Source organism: Propithecus coquereli, unplaced genomic scaffold, assembly GCF_000956105.1.
Source record: "Propithecus coquereli isolate 6110/MARCELLA unplaced genomic scaffold, Pcoq_1.0 Scaffold9, whole genome shotgun sequence".
NCBI classification, from domain to species: domain Eukaryota; kingdom Metazoa; phylum Chordata; class Mammalia; order Primates; family Indriidae; genus Propithecus; species Propithecus coquereli.
Window position 1 is genome coordinate 14042878 of NW_012155284.1, and position 17278 is coordinate 14060155.

At 33.4% G+C, this 17278-nt stretch overlaps 1 protein-coding gene across 5 annotated transcripts in view; it reads right to left on the reverse strand.

The window, feature by feature from the left end:
• SREK1 (splicing regulatory glutamine/lysine-rich protein 1) overlaps positions 1 to 17278 on the reverse strand; it is a 34930-nt gene that overhangs the window by 12849 nt on the left and 4803 nt on the right. For 2 of the 5 annotated variants that reach the window (XM_012664611.1, XM_012664609.1), the window contains exons 2-7: positions 13655 to 13788; positions 7877 to 7992; positions 5367 to 5531; positions 5052 to 5230; positions 3714 to 3844; positions 2709 to 2823 (exon numbers count right to left, since the gene is read on the reverse strand). In XM_012664611.1, coding sequence (XP_012520065.1) covers positions 2709 to 2823; positions 3714 to 3844; positions 5052 to 5230; positions 5367 to 5531; positions 7877 to 7992; positions 13655 to 13788 — 840 coding nt within the window. Of the gene's footprint in view, positions 1 to 2708; positions 3012 to 3713; positions 3845 to 5051; positions 5231 to 5366; positions 5532 to 7876; positions 7993 to 10740; positions 11122 to 13654; positions 13789 to 16212; positions 16358 to 17278 lie in introns of those variants that run through there. The other 3 variants (XM_012664612.1, XR_001138323.1, XM_012664613.1) reach the window with 3 other exon arrangements.

Here is a 17278-nt window from a genome sequence, read left to right on the forward strand (position 1 = left end):
GGGGTCTCGCTCTTGCTCAGGCTGGTTTTGAACTCCTGAGCTCAAACAATCCGCCCGCCTCGGCCTCCCAGAGAGCTAGGATTACAGGCTCACATTTTAATTTTGACATTAAATATTTTCCTGTCTCTATCTCACCCACTCTAGTAGTTTTCTGATTAAGAATGCTAAAAGTAGTCAAGAGCAGATCTAATCCAACCAAAGATAAAGATTTGTGTTATCATCAGTAGTTTCCATTTTTAATAATGAGAAATTATATTCCCATTGTTTTAAATAATGCAAAACTGTATTTTTAAACTATAAATAAATGGCAACTTACCATTATGTTGCATCAAAGTTCATTTGAAAATCAGGTGTTTTCCATTAAATCACTATAAAATGTCTAATAGTTTCTATGCTGGTCTGTAAAGTTACTTAACTTAAAAATACAACAATTATAGTGCTACATACACACCTTTTCTGACATTGTTTCTATTAATAAAACATGTATCAAAATTAGGACAAAATGGAAACACAATTCCTCAGTCCTAGGCAAGGTCACAGTAACAAGAAACCCTTTCCTCCCTCTTATAGTAAGATGGGAAGGAAGAGAGAAAGGTTGTACGCGTGGTTAGAAGGTAGGAAGCACAGCTCTGGAAGCATATGAAGATGGTGAAAAGGTAGAGGTGGCTGGACGTTTAAGAGAAAGGGCTCCTGCAACCCACACTCCTGCTAAGTCTAATAGGTCAGAGCAATACCCGAGGACATCAACTCCCACGACCATGGGAGGAAAAGCCAAGAAAGGGCTTTTCCTGTCATTCCCTCCCAGGCTCCAGGGGGTTGGAGTCCTTCTAGGTCAGGACCCTTAAGCCAAATGTTTTTAGGTAAGGGATTTTTTTTTTCTCCTTTAAAGAGAACTCATCCTCTTTTGCATTAGTATTTGTTTCTGAGAGCTTAGTCAAGGTTTCCATATGCATGTATAAAAACAGAATAGGCTAACAAAAATATGTATGTATGTATATATGCCAAGAGCTAACAATTTCTAATGCTATATAGACATACCTACAAGAATACACTCCCATGAATGAGAGCAGTAATCAACAGATTTAATTTAGACTGAATAAGCCCTCACCACTAATCCTTAGAAGGAGAAAATAGCCAAATATACTTAAAATAAAAACAAAAACCTTAAAGTAGACAGCTAACTTATTTGCCATAATTTCAATATACACATAAAGCTTCACATAGATTATCAAAGAAACAATGATGTTACCAATCAAGTTTTGGTTTCTTCCTTGGAACTTAGCTCTTTTAAAAATCAACACAAAAATGAAATTCAGGTCATGGGTCTTTTTTTCCCACAGAAAGGAAGTTATTACTCTTCAGCCCAATTTTATATTTCCTTGATCTCCTTTACCCTCACCACATCTTGTCAACATATGGAGATATCTATAGTCTAGTACCATTGCTGCTTCTGTTCTACTTTCCTTCTCCAATTCTGGCTTCTGCTGCACTGTCTTACTCCTTGTACATGAAGTAATTTCCTTCACTTGGTTCTGAATGTGCCTTTACTATAAGACCCTGGATAGAGATAGTAAAACCATATTCCAAAGGAGATTTTGCAAACTAAGAATAATAGAGATGTATACACCAGTACAGCCAGAAGTACAGTTGACTAGAATCAAAGAAAGAACATCCTGTTTTCCTATTACATTCTTTGAATTTTCTCCATCATCACAGAAAAACAAACTAAACTGAGCTTGATGATGATGCTCAACGTACGGCATACTGGTTCCCCTTCTCCTCCCCTGAAACATTCCCCCTTCTCTAATGCACACAATATGCACACACACTCCTCTTCCCCTTTCTCAAGACATAAGTGTGAGTACATGTAACAGTACACACAATACGCTGTTAGGATCCACTATAGACACTTTCACATTTCAACAGTAGTTGCCCTCCATACCTTAAAGACAAAATTTTTAATTTAGACATGATTTTTAGGGTACTTCCAGTCAAGACAGTGTTGCAAGTTTACATTTTGAGGTCCTCTTTGCACCAAACACAAAGAAAAAATAAAGAAAATCAAAATGACAAAGCTATGATCAAAAATAAGATAAAGAGAACAGAAACTGAGCTTAGGAAAAGTACACCAGTTGGAGCTCAAACTGCAAGTTACCCCTGTGTTTCAAGTCCAAAAGTGGGCAGAGGAGGCTCCTATCACCAGAAGTACTAAGGACTCAAAGTGTTCCACTGGACACATGGTACTGGAGATAGGGAATTGCTTGAAACCAAGATCTGGGGTGGTGCTCCCCAGACCTGGAGTGGACCGGGAAAAGAAAACAAAAAACCTGCATCATAAATAATATTTTCAGCATGGACACTAAATATGTTCCCTTTTCTTGATATGATGAATAAAAAGTTTCTGCAACTTCTATATAAAGACTAGTTCATTCTCAGAAAACTCAGAAATAGAGTATCTTTAGACAGAAAACCAACTTCTAAAACTAAAAATCAGTCAAAATATTAAAAATTAAATATCATTAGACAAAATTTGATTCTTTAAACTATAGTATTATAACTAGAGCAATATTTAATGGTAACCACACTTACAAGTGAACACTACTGAAATTTCTAAATTCTAGTATTTTGACAAAAAACTCATAAAATCTTAACTATTTTAAATACAAAACTAAAAAAAACTATTTAAATATGATAGTAGAAATTCTCACCTGTGTTTTGATTGTGATCTTTTCCGTCTAGAATGGGATTTTGAGCTAGACCTGGATTTTGAGCGAGAGTGGGAACGAGATCGACCGCCTTTTCTTTCATTGTTCTTTCCAGACTCTGGGAGGAAAAAACCACTTTGCAGTGTAAGCTCAGAACAATTAAAGATCCCAGTTAATAATTAGGCACAAGTGGAATGTACCACATATAGTGCAAGGGGCCTACTCTCTGTACATCCTCCTCCTGTGCAATTATCCTTCAGAAACATCCAAGAAAGTCATTGCATAAACTCGTTGAGTGCAGCCACCCTGCAGCAGTACATATAAACCAGATGATTATAAACAGCTGTTCGTAATATTTTGTTGCTGCCATAACGTACGATTATAACATGTCTGTAATTCCTATGACAGTGAGTTTAAGTCCTTTTTCCATTTACTCTGCTAGAATTGAAGCTTAAATTATGAATGTTAATTTAGAAAATCTGCTCAAATGTAAACCACCTAGACATTTTTAGATTGGATTTTTAAATTATTTTAGTTAGCAACACAAAAATTTGAATAGGTGTTTCTTTACCATGCTAAAACAGTATCTGTGGTTTTTTTTCCTAAATCATGGACTCTCTTTATTATTTTTAAAGTTAAAACTTCGAAGAAAAGTAAACCTACAGAATCATAACATTTTAAATATATTTACTCTTCTTTTTAGCCTCTCAATAACATTTATATTTTGCTTTCAGCCAATCAGTTTTGAGCAGATTGTGCTATTAAAATATAAATATTTAAGAGCTGATAAACTCAGACTAATGTGCCTCGATTCAGTATCATGGGAAAAGACAGGATTTGTGCTAAGTTGTTCTTTGACATGAGTAAGTCACTTACTATTTCTTGAGTTTCAGTCTTCTTGTTTGTAAAACGAAGGGACTGAACAAGATAATTTCTAAAATTCCTTTCAGTTCTAAGAGTCTGTAATCTTTAAACTATGACCTATGTAACAACGCTACATGGCCTTACCTGGTTCAATAGCTGCTGAGATAAATGACTGAGCCTCTCGTACTCGCTTCATTACTTCTTCTAACTCCTTAGCTGCAGCCTGAGGTGTCATCTCAGGGGGTTTTACTATTGCATTGTTGGAGTGATTTATTCTAAATTGAAAATATTAGCATATCACAAATACACACCATATTTTATAAAACAAAACAATCAAATGTTTATATGATACACATTCATAAATCTAAGGACATCTCAGAAACACATTAAGAATGATATAGCTAAATACAGAATAACAAAAAACAACCTTAAAACCATGATTAATTTCTCATCTCTACCTCCCATCATCTCATTACAAAGCCAAGAGAAAGGAAAAAAGAAAAACTGCACCCTAGCTGACTTCTTTAAAAACTCAAATAGACCAGACCAAGTGCTTTCCAATATAGCTTAGAATTATAATAAATTAAAATGTTGATACAAATACTAAAATGAATCATTTCTATTTCTAGATCGTAAGATTTTATTGATAACCTGTGCACCTTGGGAGGATAAAGGGAAAGCTGTATACCATGTGCGTCATTTTAATTGACCCTGAACCACGGCTGAGTCAGACACAGACTAGAATGTTAGCGGCATCTGACAAAACTCTTCCATTACTAGCTAACAGTGGCTTCTCTGATGCACATAAATGAATTTGATGTGTCTTCTTTATCCCTTCCACATGGAGAAGACAAATACTCACTAAGAAGTTATTTATCCTTTAACAGCAAAATCCTGATCAAATTGTGTAACTAAGGCAATCATCTATGAAATTCAGACAAAAGTATGTTTGCCTCAATAATCTGCATGAAATATAATTTCTGTATCTGAAAGGCTACATCAATGTTTTACAAAAATATAAGCAAACCTTAGAAGTCAAAATGTTTGGTTTACGACATTTCTGGATACTTAATATTTTATTTTCTTCCTGAGATTTCGAATTTACCAAACTTCTTATTACTAGAAGTGTTGTAGTTCAAGTCACATGTTAAGGTGCCCATTAGTCTATAGTCATAATGCAAAACCAACCTGACTTGTTAAAGCTTATGGAAAAAGATCTACAACCATTATGTGGGGTATATAAATAATATTAACATTAAATTACACCTTATAAAATAGAAAATGATGAAGATAAAAGTCTTTAGACATAGGTATTTAAAGGCTAAAATGGTATCTCATGTACTTCATTTGTACTTAACAGTCTTTCTTTCCACAAATTGCCAATTACTATTAATATCAAAAAGAAAAAAAGCCTTAATTACATAAAAAAAATACTTCACATTGTGCAAAATCATTAAAATTTCTTTGTTTAGGATTTCTTACTTCAGTGGCCTGTCTCCAAACATAACTCCATTAAAAGCAAGGGCCCTTGGGACAGAATTTTGGTCTGCAAATTCCACAAAAGCAAACCGAGTTGGCTGAGTCTCATCACCTGCCATCCGCACAAACTTCACTTCCCCAACTTGTTTAAAAAATTCAAGTAGTTGATCAGCTGTCGTTGTCTGAGGAAACAAAGTGACATTTTAATAAAATATATGCTTTCAAAAAGCAGGTAAATACTACTTTATCAACTGATACTATTTTTATGAAGACAAAAAGAGTAAGAGTTTCTGCTGCTACACTTCTTAAATTAGTTACCTGGGAATTCAAATTTCCAACATAGACTGTTCTCCTAATTTCATCAATCTTGGAAGGATCTACATTTCCCATAAGTGGTGGCTGTGGTATCTCCCCAAGTGTTGCAATGTTGGGGTCTAGTGCTGCTGCTGGTATAGCTCCCAAACTGCTAAGTGAAACACCAAGCTATTAAAAGAAAAAAACATAGAGCATATATTTTCTGTTAGTATCCAAAATTACCACTCTCTAATCTTGAAAAGAATGGATCAACTCAACAAGAATGGAAGGAGACTAGGGAACCCTAATTTTAAGCCACGTTTATTTCTGAATTATTAAGAGAGTGAGGTCATATTAGTTTTAAATGTAATTAGAAATATATTTCTTAAGTGTCAGCTATTTTAGCTGTTTTTCAACTTGACACTGAAAACAGTCGATTTTCATCATTCGAGGTACTAAACCATTGTTCCCAGGGAAAATACAGGGTGAAGTTCCTGCCAGCCTCTGGTCACAACATTTTCATCAACTGATAAATACATAACCTTATTTTATGTGTGTTTCTGTTTAAAGACGCCTTGTTATATATTGTTGATTCATTAACACTGAACTCACAACCAGCAGCACTATAAGTCATGCCTGAATAAAGCTTAGCTAACACACTTGTATTTTCTCCACAAGGCACATCGCAGCCTTCCTGCACTTAGGAACACTACAGAGAACTTTAACATTACACTTGGGGTCAAAATCACCAACAAAAAGCAAAAAACTTAAGAAAATGTGGCACTAAGCAAACTACGAAAAGTACACTTGTTTACAGCATGAGTACCAAAACAAGAAGACAGAGTTTGACCTCATCTGGGAAAGTGCACATCAAGTGACTCAAATTTTTCATCACTGTGTTCGCACATGACCACAAAAGCACTTCAAGGATCGATGTGGGGAGTTCCTAAAAAATTTTACCTGGTAAGTGAACTCATAAACACAGAATTCACAAATGAGGATCAACTGTACCATGGCCATTCAAAAACACAGATTCTGTGAGTTCCAAATAGTTAACAATTATCATAGCATCTAATTTTGCTGAGTTATTAACTTAATCCTCACATCAACCTTGAAACAGATATTATGCCAATTTCACATTTCACAGATAAAGAAAAGGATTTAAAGAGATTAAATGATTTGCCTATAGCTATTCAGTGGTAAAGGCAAGGTACTACCATCACCATCGACAGAATGAAACAAAGTTTACCTAAGAAAATAAAACTAAAATATTAAGCCCCTTACTTACACTATGGTAGGAAAAGGACAAAACCCTTTCAATGATCTTTCCATAACAGTATTACTAAATTCAGTTTTTAGTTCAAGTATAAAGGAAAATATTAATTTTAATGTTAACTTAAACCAGAAGAGATATAAGAATATGAAAACAAAAAATTTTCAGAAATAACAGAAAGACCTTTTCATGGGGAAAAAAAAGAAAACACAACCACTTTTTTCATTTCTACTTATGCTATTCAAGAAAATTTTGACCACTGATGGCTATACATGTGAATATGCTACAGAACTACTAAGATTTAACAATTGTTAAGTAACAGCACACTTCCTAAAGGTGAAAACACAAACTTACGAAACTGTCAGTCACTATTGCTGTCGTAACAGCCAGTCTGATCTTTTCAAATTGCCAAATCATGCCACACTCCTGCTTAAAACTCGACAATGGTTTCTAATTACCTTAAGAATAAATTTCAACTCCTTTTCATGGTCTAAAAAGCCCTATATAAAAACCTAAAATTCTGCACTTTAAAGTTTCAGAAACTACTTTTACAATTTGGATTAAAATAACTACAATCACAGAGCTTATTTATTAAGTTTACTTCCTATCCAACACCACACAACTATATTCAACTTCCAATTAATATGAGCTTTGAATTTTGTTTTAGGTTTGTTTCTCAAGAAAATGGTCCTTCTTTTAAAATAAATATGACCAGAATTTTTTATACAAAAACCAATAGCCCAGTAACAGTAATATCCTTTTTTTAATATCCCACTTGGAAATCACAAGGGAGGCATTAAATTACTATTTAACTCTGCATAATTAATGGGAAAATATTTTGGCCATGTTCTCACTTTGTTGCATTTTTTCAATATCAGACAAATGCTTCTCAGATATTTTTTCCCATTACCAAGGTTGTGGATCATTTCATTTTAAAAATGGATTTAGTCCTCATGAACTGGGAAATATAGTTATCTACATCCTCCAATTCATCATACTATCCAAAATACTGTTTCAATAACTGATTTTCTAAGGAATAATCTATTTGCATTCTCAATTAAATGAATCCCCAATTACTTGAGGAGTAATTCCAAAAGTTCAAGTCAGTGATAATGTGGGAAAAGAATTTAAGTAGCAATTTTGAATTCTCTCCACTTAAAAAAATAACAGATCCAAAATGGAAATAATTTTCTAAGCTCTTTATACAACTGATTATATAGTTGAACTTCACCCCTTTCATAAAAAAGCTTATAGTACTTACTGTAGTCAAGGGATTTGGAGTAGGTATGGGAAGCAATCCTGCACCAGGCATCAGACTTGTCATGGTTGGAGCAGGAGCCAATAAAGAGAGGGCTTTGGATTCCTCTGGGATTTTACCTGCAGAGGCAAGTTCCAAACATTACAGAAAGCAGAAACACCACAAGAACTTTACACTATGATTTTACAATTTACCCTTGCACTTAAAAAATAATAATAATAAATGAATCTATCTATCAGATCCGTATAAAGAAATAAATAGAAACTTAAGTCTTTCCTTTTATCCTGCTCTACTAGGAAAAATAAAAGTGAGCAAAACTTCAAAGATTAACAATCTCATTAATGGAATATTATTTTAAAAACTGAATAATGTAGACAATTATTTAACACTTTGAGCTATGGGTCACCTGTACTGGAAACTTAATGTTCATGAACCAAACGATATCAAGCATGGACGCTTTCCCAGGACGGTGTTTTCGCGGTGATCGAAAGTTGTGTTACACATGACAACCGTTCGTGTTGGCTGCATCACTAATAGCACACAGAACATCAGATACAGAAAAGAAGAACATTTTTTAAAGTTTAATCCCCAGAAATGGCAAATAACCAAATTAGTCAAAAAAAAGAAAAAGAAAAAACAAATATGTGCGAATTGAAATTTGTTCCTTAATGAGTGCCCCTATCCTGTTACTGAACTACCTTCTTGTGATGCAAACAATTTTGATAACCCTCCAATATAGATTCCATTCAATTGCAAATAGAAGAAAACAAAAACCCTACTTCATGTAATCAGCTTCAATTTAAAAGGAAGCCTACATCCATTCAGTTAATAAGGCATCTCACCAATATCAGAGATGCCTAAAGAACTCAGTTCCAAAATATATGCCTTGGGAAATGGCTAAAAAATTTTTAGAATAACTAACAAAAAAAGTTCCCTAGTCCCAGGAATCTTAAAATATTAACTCTTACAACTAATTTATGCACACTTATCTGAAGAAAGGAAGTTAATGTCTACATGTCTTGCTTATAAACACTTCAACTGCCTAATAGCAATAAAAACAGGGAAAACAAAATTGTATTAGGCACTAAAAAGAAAAAAATCCCTATAACCTAAAAAATAAAAAAAGTCCAATCTGCTGAATTATAATTAATTAATTTTGATAAGGACTGCAACTTTCATACGTTTCCTTACCCTCTTAGCAAAAAAAAAAAAATTCTTAAATAACTGACATGTGGATATAGTTAGAAGAACTACTCATGTAGCAATTGGCTATGCATTCCCATTATGAATTCTTTCAAAGTGTTTTAAAACACACAGTGTACTAAATCACACTAAACTCAAATACAGCATATGCAGTAAATTTTCAAAAGCACCATGCTGGGCTTCAGTGGTAAAAATTATATTTAAAACAACCATATGTGCAGAGATAACTCTCTCAACAATATTATCTGAATATATCTCTAAATATAGATGGACTTCAAGATGAAATTTAAAACTTGCTTTAAATAATGCTATGCCTTATTTTAGGAACAAACTAAAAATTACATTTTATTAGCTTTAGCAAATGCCTACTATTTTCTAATTTTGCAGCATCTAAGTTTATATCACTTTAATTTACTAATTTCAAAAACAAAGTTATTTTATCATTTCTATATAATTCTTCAGATTTAACATGCATAAAGATAAACAAAAGGTAGGTCTTAATGAAAACATCAAATAACAATAATCTATTTTATATGTATTAGTTATTAGTATTAATACATGTATTTATGTATACTCACATATATACTATACTATTTATATTGATATCACACCTGTTTTATCTGTTATAAATAGGTTTTTTTTTTTAATGTTTGTAAAACCTGAACATTCTTGATAAATCAACTGAGGTCCTGAGGTGGAAACCCTATGCTTCACTACCCTACAGTATGCACCTAAAAAAAATAGAGTTCCAATCTAGTGATGTTCCAAATTTAATATTACTTGTCAATAAGCAAATCTATCCATTGAAGGCAGTGCAGAAAGAATACACAAACAAAAAGGGTATTCAACTCAGGCCAAAAGTTAATTACTTAGTATTATGAAGTCTTTCACTTCTGCCTTAAATAAAGTATCAGTAGGTTGTCATACTCTCACTGCCTTTCACAATAGTAATAAACTACTATAAATCTATAATTCTAACTGTAAGCACAATAATATGTCTGTCTTATTCTAATTACCATTAAAGGTACTTTAAGTAAAAGTTCCATTGCTTAATTTCCAAGATCAAATTCACCCTGCAAATACTATCAGAGTATATAAAAGTATAAAACAAATAAGCATTTAACATTTTCCCCAAACTGCACTCCTCAAAGACAACTGAGAGGAAAACATCATCTCTCATGGTATTAAAGTGTTAGTCCTAATCTCAAAATCCACTTAGAAGCTGGTAATTTTTGAAGAACTTTCAACAAAAAATTCAAGCAAACAAAAACACACATGCAAATAAATAATCAACTGTTTCTCAGATATCCATTCCCCACATAGGCAACAAAGTCTTCATAAGTCAAGGAAATAAGTTCTATAATTAATAATAGTCAGAAAAGTGAAAGGCTCTTCTCAACTCCCAGATTGTAGTAACAAATTTCCTTATTTTCCTTGATGATTTTGTATGCCTAAAATTCCTGGGGGAAGGATGAAAATTAGAAGCTTTCAGTTTTATGAGAGATGTAGACTTGAAAAAAACTACAAAAATGTTGGATTGAGATCAGAAAGTGTTCCTAAGATTACCTAAGATTATTATCAGTGTTGTAATGTTTCAAGAACGAAATGTACCTGATCATTCATAAACACCAATCAAGACTCACAATGAGCTTCACAACACTATATCCTAATTTACTGCATGAAAATTTAATTTATCTTAAGGTTGAGCTCGCTAATCATCTCCCAATATAATTTGCAACACGTTATGAACCCTTAATGGAATACCATTTACAAAAAACTGGAAAACCAGCTCACAAGTTAAAGTGAAAGAGATTTAACAAAACAAAAACAAAAACAAAAACAAAAAAAAGGGGGACAAAATAAAGAAAAAGAAATGAAATTAAAGTAAAACAATAAAAAACAGAGACAGGGCGTCCATCTTCTGCGGTTCAGACTTCGATCTCATTTCCCCAATGAAGGTTTCACTTGACGGCAGGTTTAGTGGCATGGCAAACAATGCCTAACTCAGGCAAGTGTAACAGGTCTGCCTTGGCCAGTCTAGTCATCTAATAATGCACAAATATCACATAGAGAAAACATACAAAACCAAATTAATAGTCAAAATCCATCTACCAGAAAATGTGGACATAAAGTTATGACTGATGATTAGGCTGACACCTTGTTATGTTTGACCTTATCTTTTTCCAAGTGTTAACATTTATAAAAAGAAATCTGAAGTGCACGCAACAACAAAAAGAGGTCATATTTGGACAAGTATAATGAATGTATATTTTATTTTGAAATGGTATGTTTTATTAATAGTTAATGCTTAATATGCATGAACCTATTACACATCAAACATTACTTTTACAGCTTATGATTTTCACACATTTATGTCTGCACTAAAAAACAGCAAATTGAAAGAAATCAAAAAAGCTTAAAATTTTTTTCTAAGGTTCTTCTTATATATGTCATGATGCTGTTTGTATAACATCAAGGAAAGGATGCAGTCAGTGAAGTGAACAGAAGACTGCTTACAGCACCATAGTACATACATCTCCTCTTATAGAACTTACTCCACTCCATTGGAACACTTTTCTTTGGTTATTTCAAAATCATTCTGCTATTTTTAGTAAAAATAACGCACACTTTGCCTGCAGTGCATAATCAGACTTAACAAATTCTTCAGGTTCCATAAATTCCATACATACATGAGTTGTATGTAACCGTAACCAAGGAAAAATATGTATCTGATTGTTTTGCTAATTCCAATTATTTTATAGGTTAGTGTTCTTACTTTAAATTGCAATAAAGGTATCCTTAAATTTTCATGTTCAAAAATAATAAAACTTTGTACCAAAATGGTAATATTAAAAATATCAAAAAGCTGTATCTGAATGTGTATGTATTCATCCTTATCTAGCAAAACAAACAATGAAAGGGACCTTGAGATGTCCATAGCCTTGAATATTTACGACAAATCACAGTCACGGCTTCTCAGATCTATGAAAGATTCTTTGGGAATATAGCAAGGTCCCAACCAAGCAACAGTGTTAAAATCCTTCCTTCCAATTCAGTATGACCTAACATAACAGACCTTGTGCTGTTGGTGCTATAATTTTCTGATATAATTAAATTTCCAGTTTAATAAACCTTCTATCTGATTTCTTTTTTCCCATGCAGTTTCTTGGTATGAAATTTCAGTACAAAGCATGTAGAACTAAACAATTAACTAGCTCCTTTCCCATCTCACTCTCCAATTTTGGGCACACTGTACCGTTACAGATCAGCAGACAGGAATATATTTAGCAAATAATTAACTTTAATCCATTTTTATTTTCTCTAACCACTTTAACCCGAAGCATGGGAAATATACTTTCAAATTTATCTGAAAAAAATCCTGAATGTCCTATTCTGGGACTTCAAAAACACTAGCCTGGAACTCACTGTAATTGACTGTAATGTTTTTGACATGCCAGAATAGGAATTCTGAAATAAGCATAAACTCTGTAAGTGCAGCAAACTGCTTATTATCCACTAAGATACTTTAATGTTGACCTGGCCACTAAAAGAGGGTTTAAAAATTAGATATGAAATCCCATTAAACTGTTTTAGGTAAACTTGTATACCGTAAAACAGTTACCATCATCCATCAGAGAAAATCTACTTTAAGGACATTTAAATTTACAATAACCCAATTCTAAAATCCATGTACACGTGCCATAGTCTGTACTCTAAATAAAAGTTAATTACACACCAGAACTGTCAAAATTCAGCACAGCTTATTATATGAGTGGCTCTGTAAATAGAAGTTACTAAAGAATATTAGTAATAATTAGTTCTTAAAGCAGTTTAAGTCATAAAATTTAACAAGTGACTGTAAGGTCTTTGTTCTTATCTTCAACAACTATCTCCTTGATGGTGGAGACTCTAGAAAATTGCTTTTTTTTTGACCCTCCCCCCCAAAAAAGCCAATAAAAGAAAAAAGTAAGTTCCAGTTTCATAGTAAACAATTACACTGAGTATAAAATAATGGTCTCATAGTAACAATTAAGGTAAATTACCTTAAAAGGGTCCTCAAAAGTATAAATTACGAATATTTTTCTTATACACATCACTTAACCTCAGTTTGGCAAAATGTGTGCACTGTTTTAATTTGTAATAGTATTAATACTGAACACATGAAGTAAATGCTTACTTATTTATGCTTTAAAATAATTTCCCATATCAACTTATTATTTTTAATTTTAGAAAGATTTCTTTATATTCTGCAAATTGACTACAGAAAGCCAAAGCAAACCAGAGAAGCCAAATAATTTACGAAAATTTTAAATGTTAAGTTGTAAAATCTCAAATATACATAAGCCATAAATTAACCATTTTAATATAATTTACTATTAGGTAAATATTTTTTCCTTCTCCAAGTTTCATTCTTGCTTCCCCTCTCTCTCTCTCTCTCTCTCTCTCTCTCTCTCTCTCTCACACACACACACACACACACACAAATATTGTCTACTTGCCAATTTCTAGGAAAGCCAAAGGCAGCAACGAACAGGACAGAGATTAAAACAATGGGGAAAAAACATGAGAGATACCAACCTTCTGCACAAGGAACAACTATCAGAGCTCTGTCAATAAAAACCGTGTTAGTTAGATGCTGGGCCACGCCAACACTTGATGGGTCACGAAACTTAACATAACATACTTTGGAGGAAAAAGCAAGAGGTGCGTTGCTGCAAGATAAAAAGAAAAACAATTGGACTAATAAACATTTGCTTAGTTTTATCATTTTCATTTAAAACTTCTTTCTTAATTTTTACATAATCTCACGTAATCAATTAAGAAATTTTGTTGCTAACTAAGACATAAAATAGCAAAACCTAGTCATTTGATGGTGATTTGTCTGCCAAGACAGAAGGCAATGTAGGCAGGCCTACAGCCTTATTTGTAAAACTTGAAACTCAAAATTAATCTGTCCTTAATCTGAGTGAAATGTGTAACAGCCAATTTAACCCAAAGATGTTCAACCAGCGTATCATAAGCAGGCAAAATCTTTATAAAAGCTCCAGTCCCCAAACAAATTTTACAACTCCTCCAACCCTTCCTAAATGTCATTCCCCAGCATCTAACTTATTAAAAACTTCACAACAGTCCTAGAAACAATCAGATAATACGGAATTAAAATTAAGGTCTTTTGCCTATACCAGATTGCTTTAAGCTGGACAATGTAATTTTCCAGACAAAAGATTTTACAAACAAAATTTTACATACTTATATGCAAAACAGCATAGACTTCTAGTCTTACTTGATTCAGTTCAATCTAGGCCTATGGTAAAAAGGAAACAGACACGGCACAAATGAAAGGAACTTTTCCTAATATGAATCCATCTTGTTAGACTCCAAAATATACTATCTTCACAGACAATCATTTTGTCAACCTGTCCATAATTATTTTTCATTAAAGTCTGTAATTGTCTTTAGCAAAAAAGACCCAAATTAAATATATATCTAATCTATAACATAAACATACAATCATTTGAAACATTAAGATTTTTCGCTCTTTAAAAAAATGAGAGATCATTTGAAAAATATCTTATATGACTTGTGCAATAATATTAATTTACTCTGGTTTACAAAACAGGTCAAAGAAGTTGACAATAATCCCAGAACAAGCAAATGGCAAGGCTAAGATTTAAAATCTAATCATCTAATTCCAAATCTTATGCAATCATAATTACTCAACTAATCAAGAATTTAAATATCATTTTGATATACTATTTAATTAGCTATTCCACAAATATCAGTCATTTTTAAAATTCAAAAATCTTTTTCTGTAATCCTTCACATATAGTAACAAATCCATCTTTAAAGACAATGTAGAATAACCACATTAATAATGGTTAAATTTATATATATTTATACTATTAACCAAACATTGTGACTGTAAAATGTATTTGTATTTAGAACTTGAAACTATTTACATCATTAACATAATTAGTAAGGTTAATTAAAGTTGGTAAAGAGACCTCTACCTTTTTCACACCCAACTCAACTCATTTCTGCCTAAGGCCATCCGATTCAGTAGTTACACCAGCTCTCACAAAAATCCCCCCTTATCCAAGATCTAAGTCAAAGCACTTTATGTGTTATCACTGAGGTAAATAGATCCCATCCAGACTTAACTCACCACCTTACATCATCAAATCTCCAATTTATCAGGCCTCTCATGAGCTCTAGACCCCCAGATCCAAGTGCCTGCTGGAGTACTACACCTTGATGATTACCAGGGTCCACCTTTAATTCATTAAATGCAGAATACATTCACAACCCTCCCCTTACCAATCCTGCCCTTTTTCCTTTATTTCATATCTCAGTGAAAGACGTCATCGAATTACTCAAGTCTTAAATCTGGGAGTCACTAGTGTCATAGTCATTAGTGCTGTTTACCAAATATTTCCAAAGCTCTTTCTAGATTCATGGTAAAATTCTATTTTTTCTGCTCCTTTAAGTTAGGTGTGGCCATATAACTTCCCTTTGACCAATTAAATATGAGCGGAACTAATGTGTCACTATTCTGAAGATGCCTGAAGAGCAATTGCTTGGCTCTTTTCCTCTGCCACCGTGACCATCAACATTCAAAAGATGGGTGACTGAGTCATCAGCTTCACCCTAGAGTGAGTGACCAGAATGAGCAGAGTTCCCACTTCTACCAATTTAGTGTAAGAAATAATCTGTTTTGTCAAACTATTGAGATTTGGGGTTGTTTCCAAAACTCTGTCTATCCTACTGATAAACCATTCTAAACCATTTTGTACCCCTTATCCAATAGGTCCATAAACGCTGCTAAGAGTACCTCCCAAATATTTATCACATTAAGTATTAATTAATGAATTAACTAATTTAATTAATTTCATCATTCTCACTATCAGTGCCTTAATTCAGGCCCTCCTCATTTCTCACCTGGATTACTACAATGGCTCCTAACCACCCACACTTCACCCCACCTCAACCCCTTATTAATGGTCTTCCACAAAAGCTCCCAGAGTGATCTTTCTAAACCCCAAATTTCATCATGTCATTCCATAGCTTAAATTTCCTCAAAGGCAACCTTCTGTTCTTGCTTCATCATCTGAATGTACCCAAAAATCCAGGCATACAAATACTTGTGGTTCTGAGAACACATGATGAACATCTGGGTCTTCTACAAGCTGTTCCATTTGGCTGTGATGTCCTCTAACTCCCTTTTTGAATGGTAATTCCACTTTTCCTCAAGGCTCAGGTTTCCAAGGTTGGGTAAGCCATCTTAAAATACCACCATGATAAAAAAAAAAAAAAAATACCACAGTGATTAGGTACCCCTACATGTGCTACCAAGACATTCTGTAAAACTTCAACACAGGCCTTATCACAGTTTCCTTATGTGAAATCTTCAACAGATCTTGTAAACTTCTCTAGCCACAACTGATTAGCCACCTGTCACAAGGGCCCATTTCACTGGCTGACCAGCAACAGACAATTTGAGTAGTCAGACTTAAGCAAATGAGCTTGGAACAAGCCAATTCTCTCTACTGGGATGGAAAGTTACTTAGAATCGCCTTGGGCCAGATACAGAGAAACAAACTGAACTGACAATACTCTTGAGAGCAAAAGAGATAGTCACCTTGATTGCTGATACCTTTCTGGTTCCCAATCCTAGGTCCCAGGAGGCCTGGCTGTAGTACCATCTTCATTTTTCAATTTAATGAAATCTCTTTTTAAGAAATAATATCACTTCTTGAACTAGACTGGGTAACACTTTTTCTGTCCTTTGCAACCAAAAAAATTTAGGATTACACCGACCTACTAAGGCCCTATCAGTTGCAACAGGAATAGTCTTTTAGCCCTGAAATCTTCAAGAACCTGACAAGCTATCATTGAAGGTATGTTTCCTAAACTGAAAGATCTTTTTGTTAAAGAATGTAAACACAAATAATCACTACTGAAAACTAAAATCACATTTCTAAATATCCCTAGTTGAAACCTACTTCATTTCAAACTTAAAACATCCACAGAAATAGGAAATCTGAGCCTCGTTTGTAAAGCAACTACATATAAATAGACATGTCACCAAGATTTAAAAGCCTGGAAACTAGTTAAAAAGCCTTGGTCTGTTCTGAATGGCATAATGGAAATGTGGGTAGTAGGCATGACTACCCCATTGCTTTAAGCAATTTTCTTAATCTT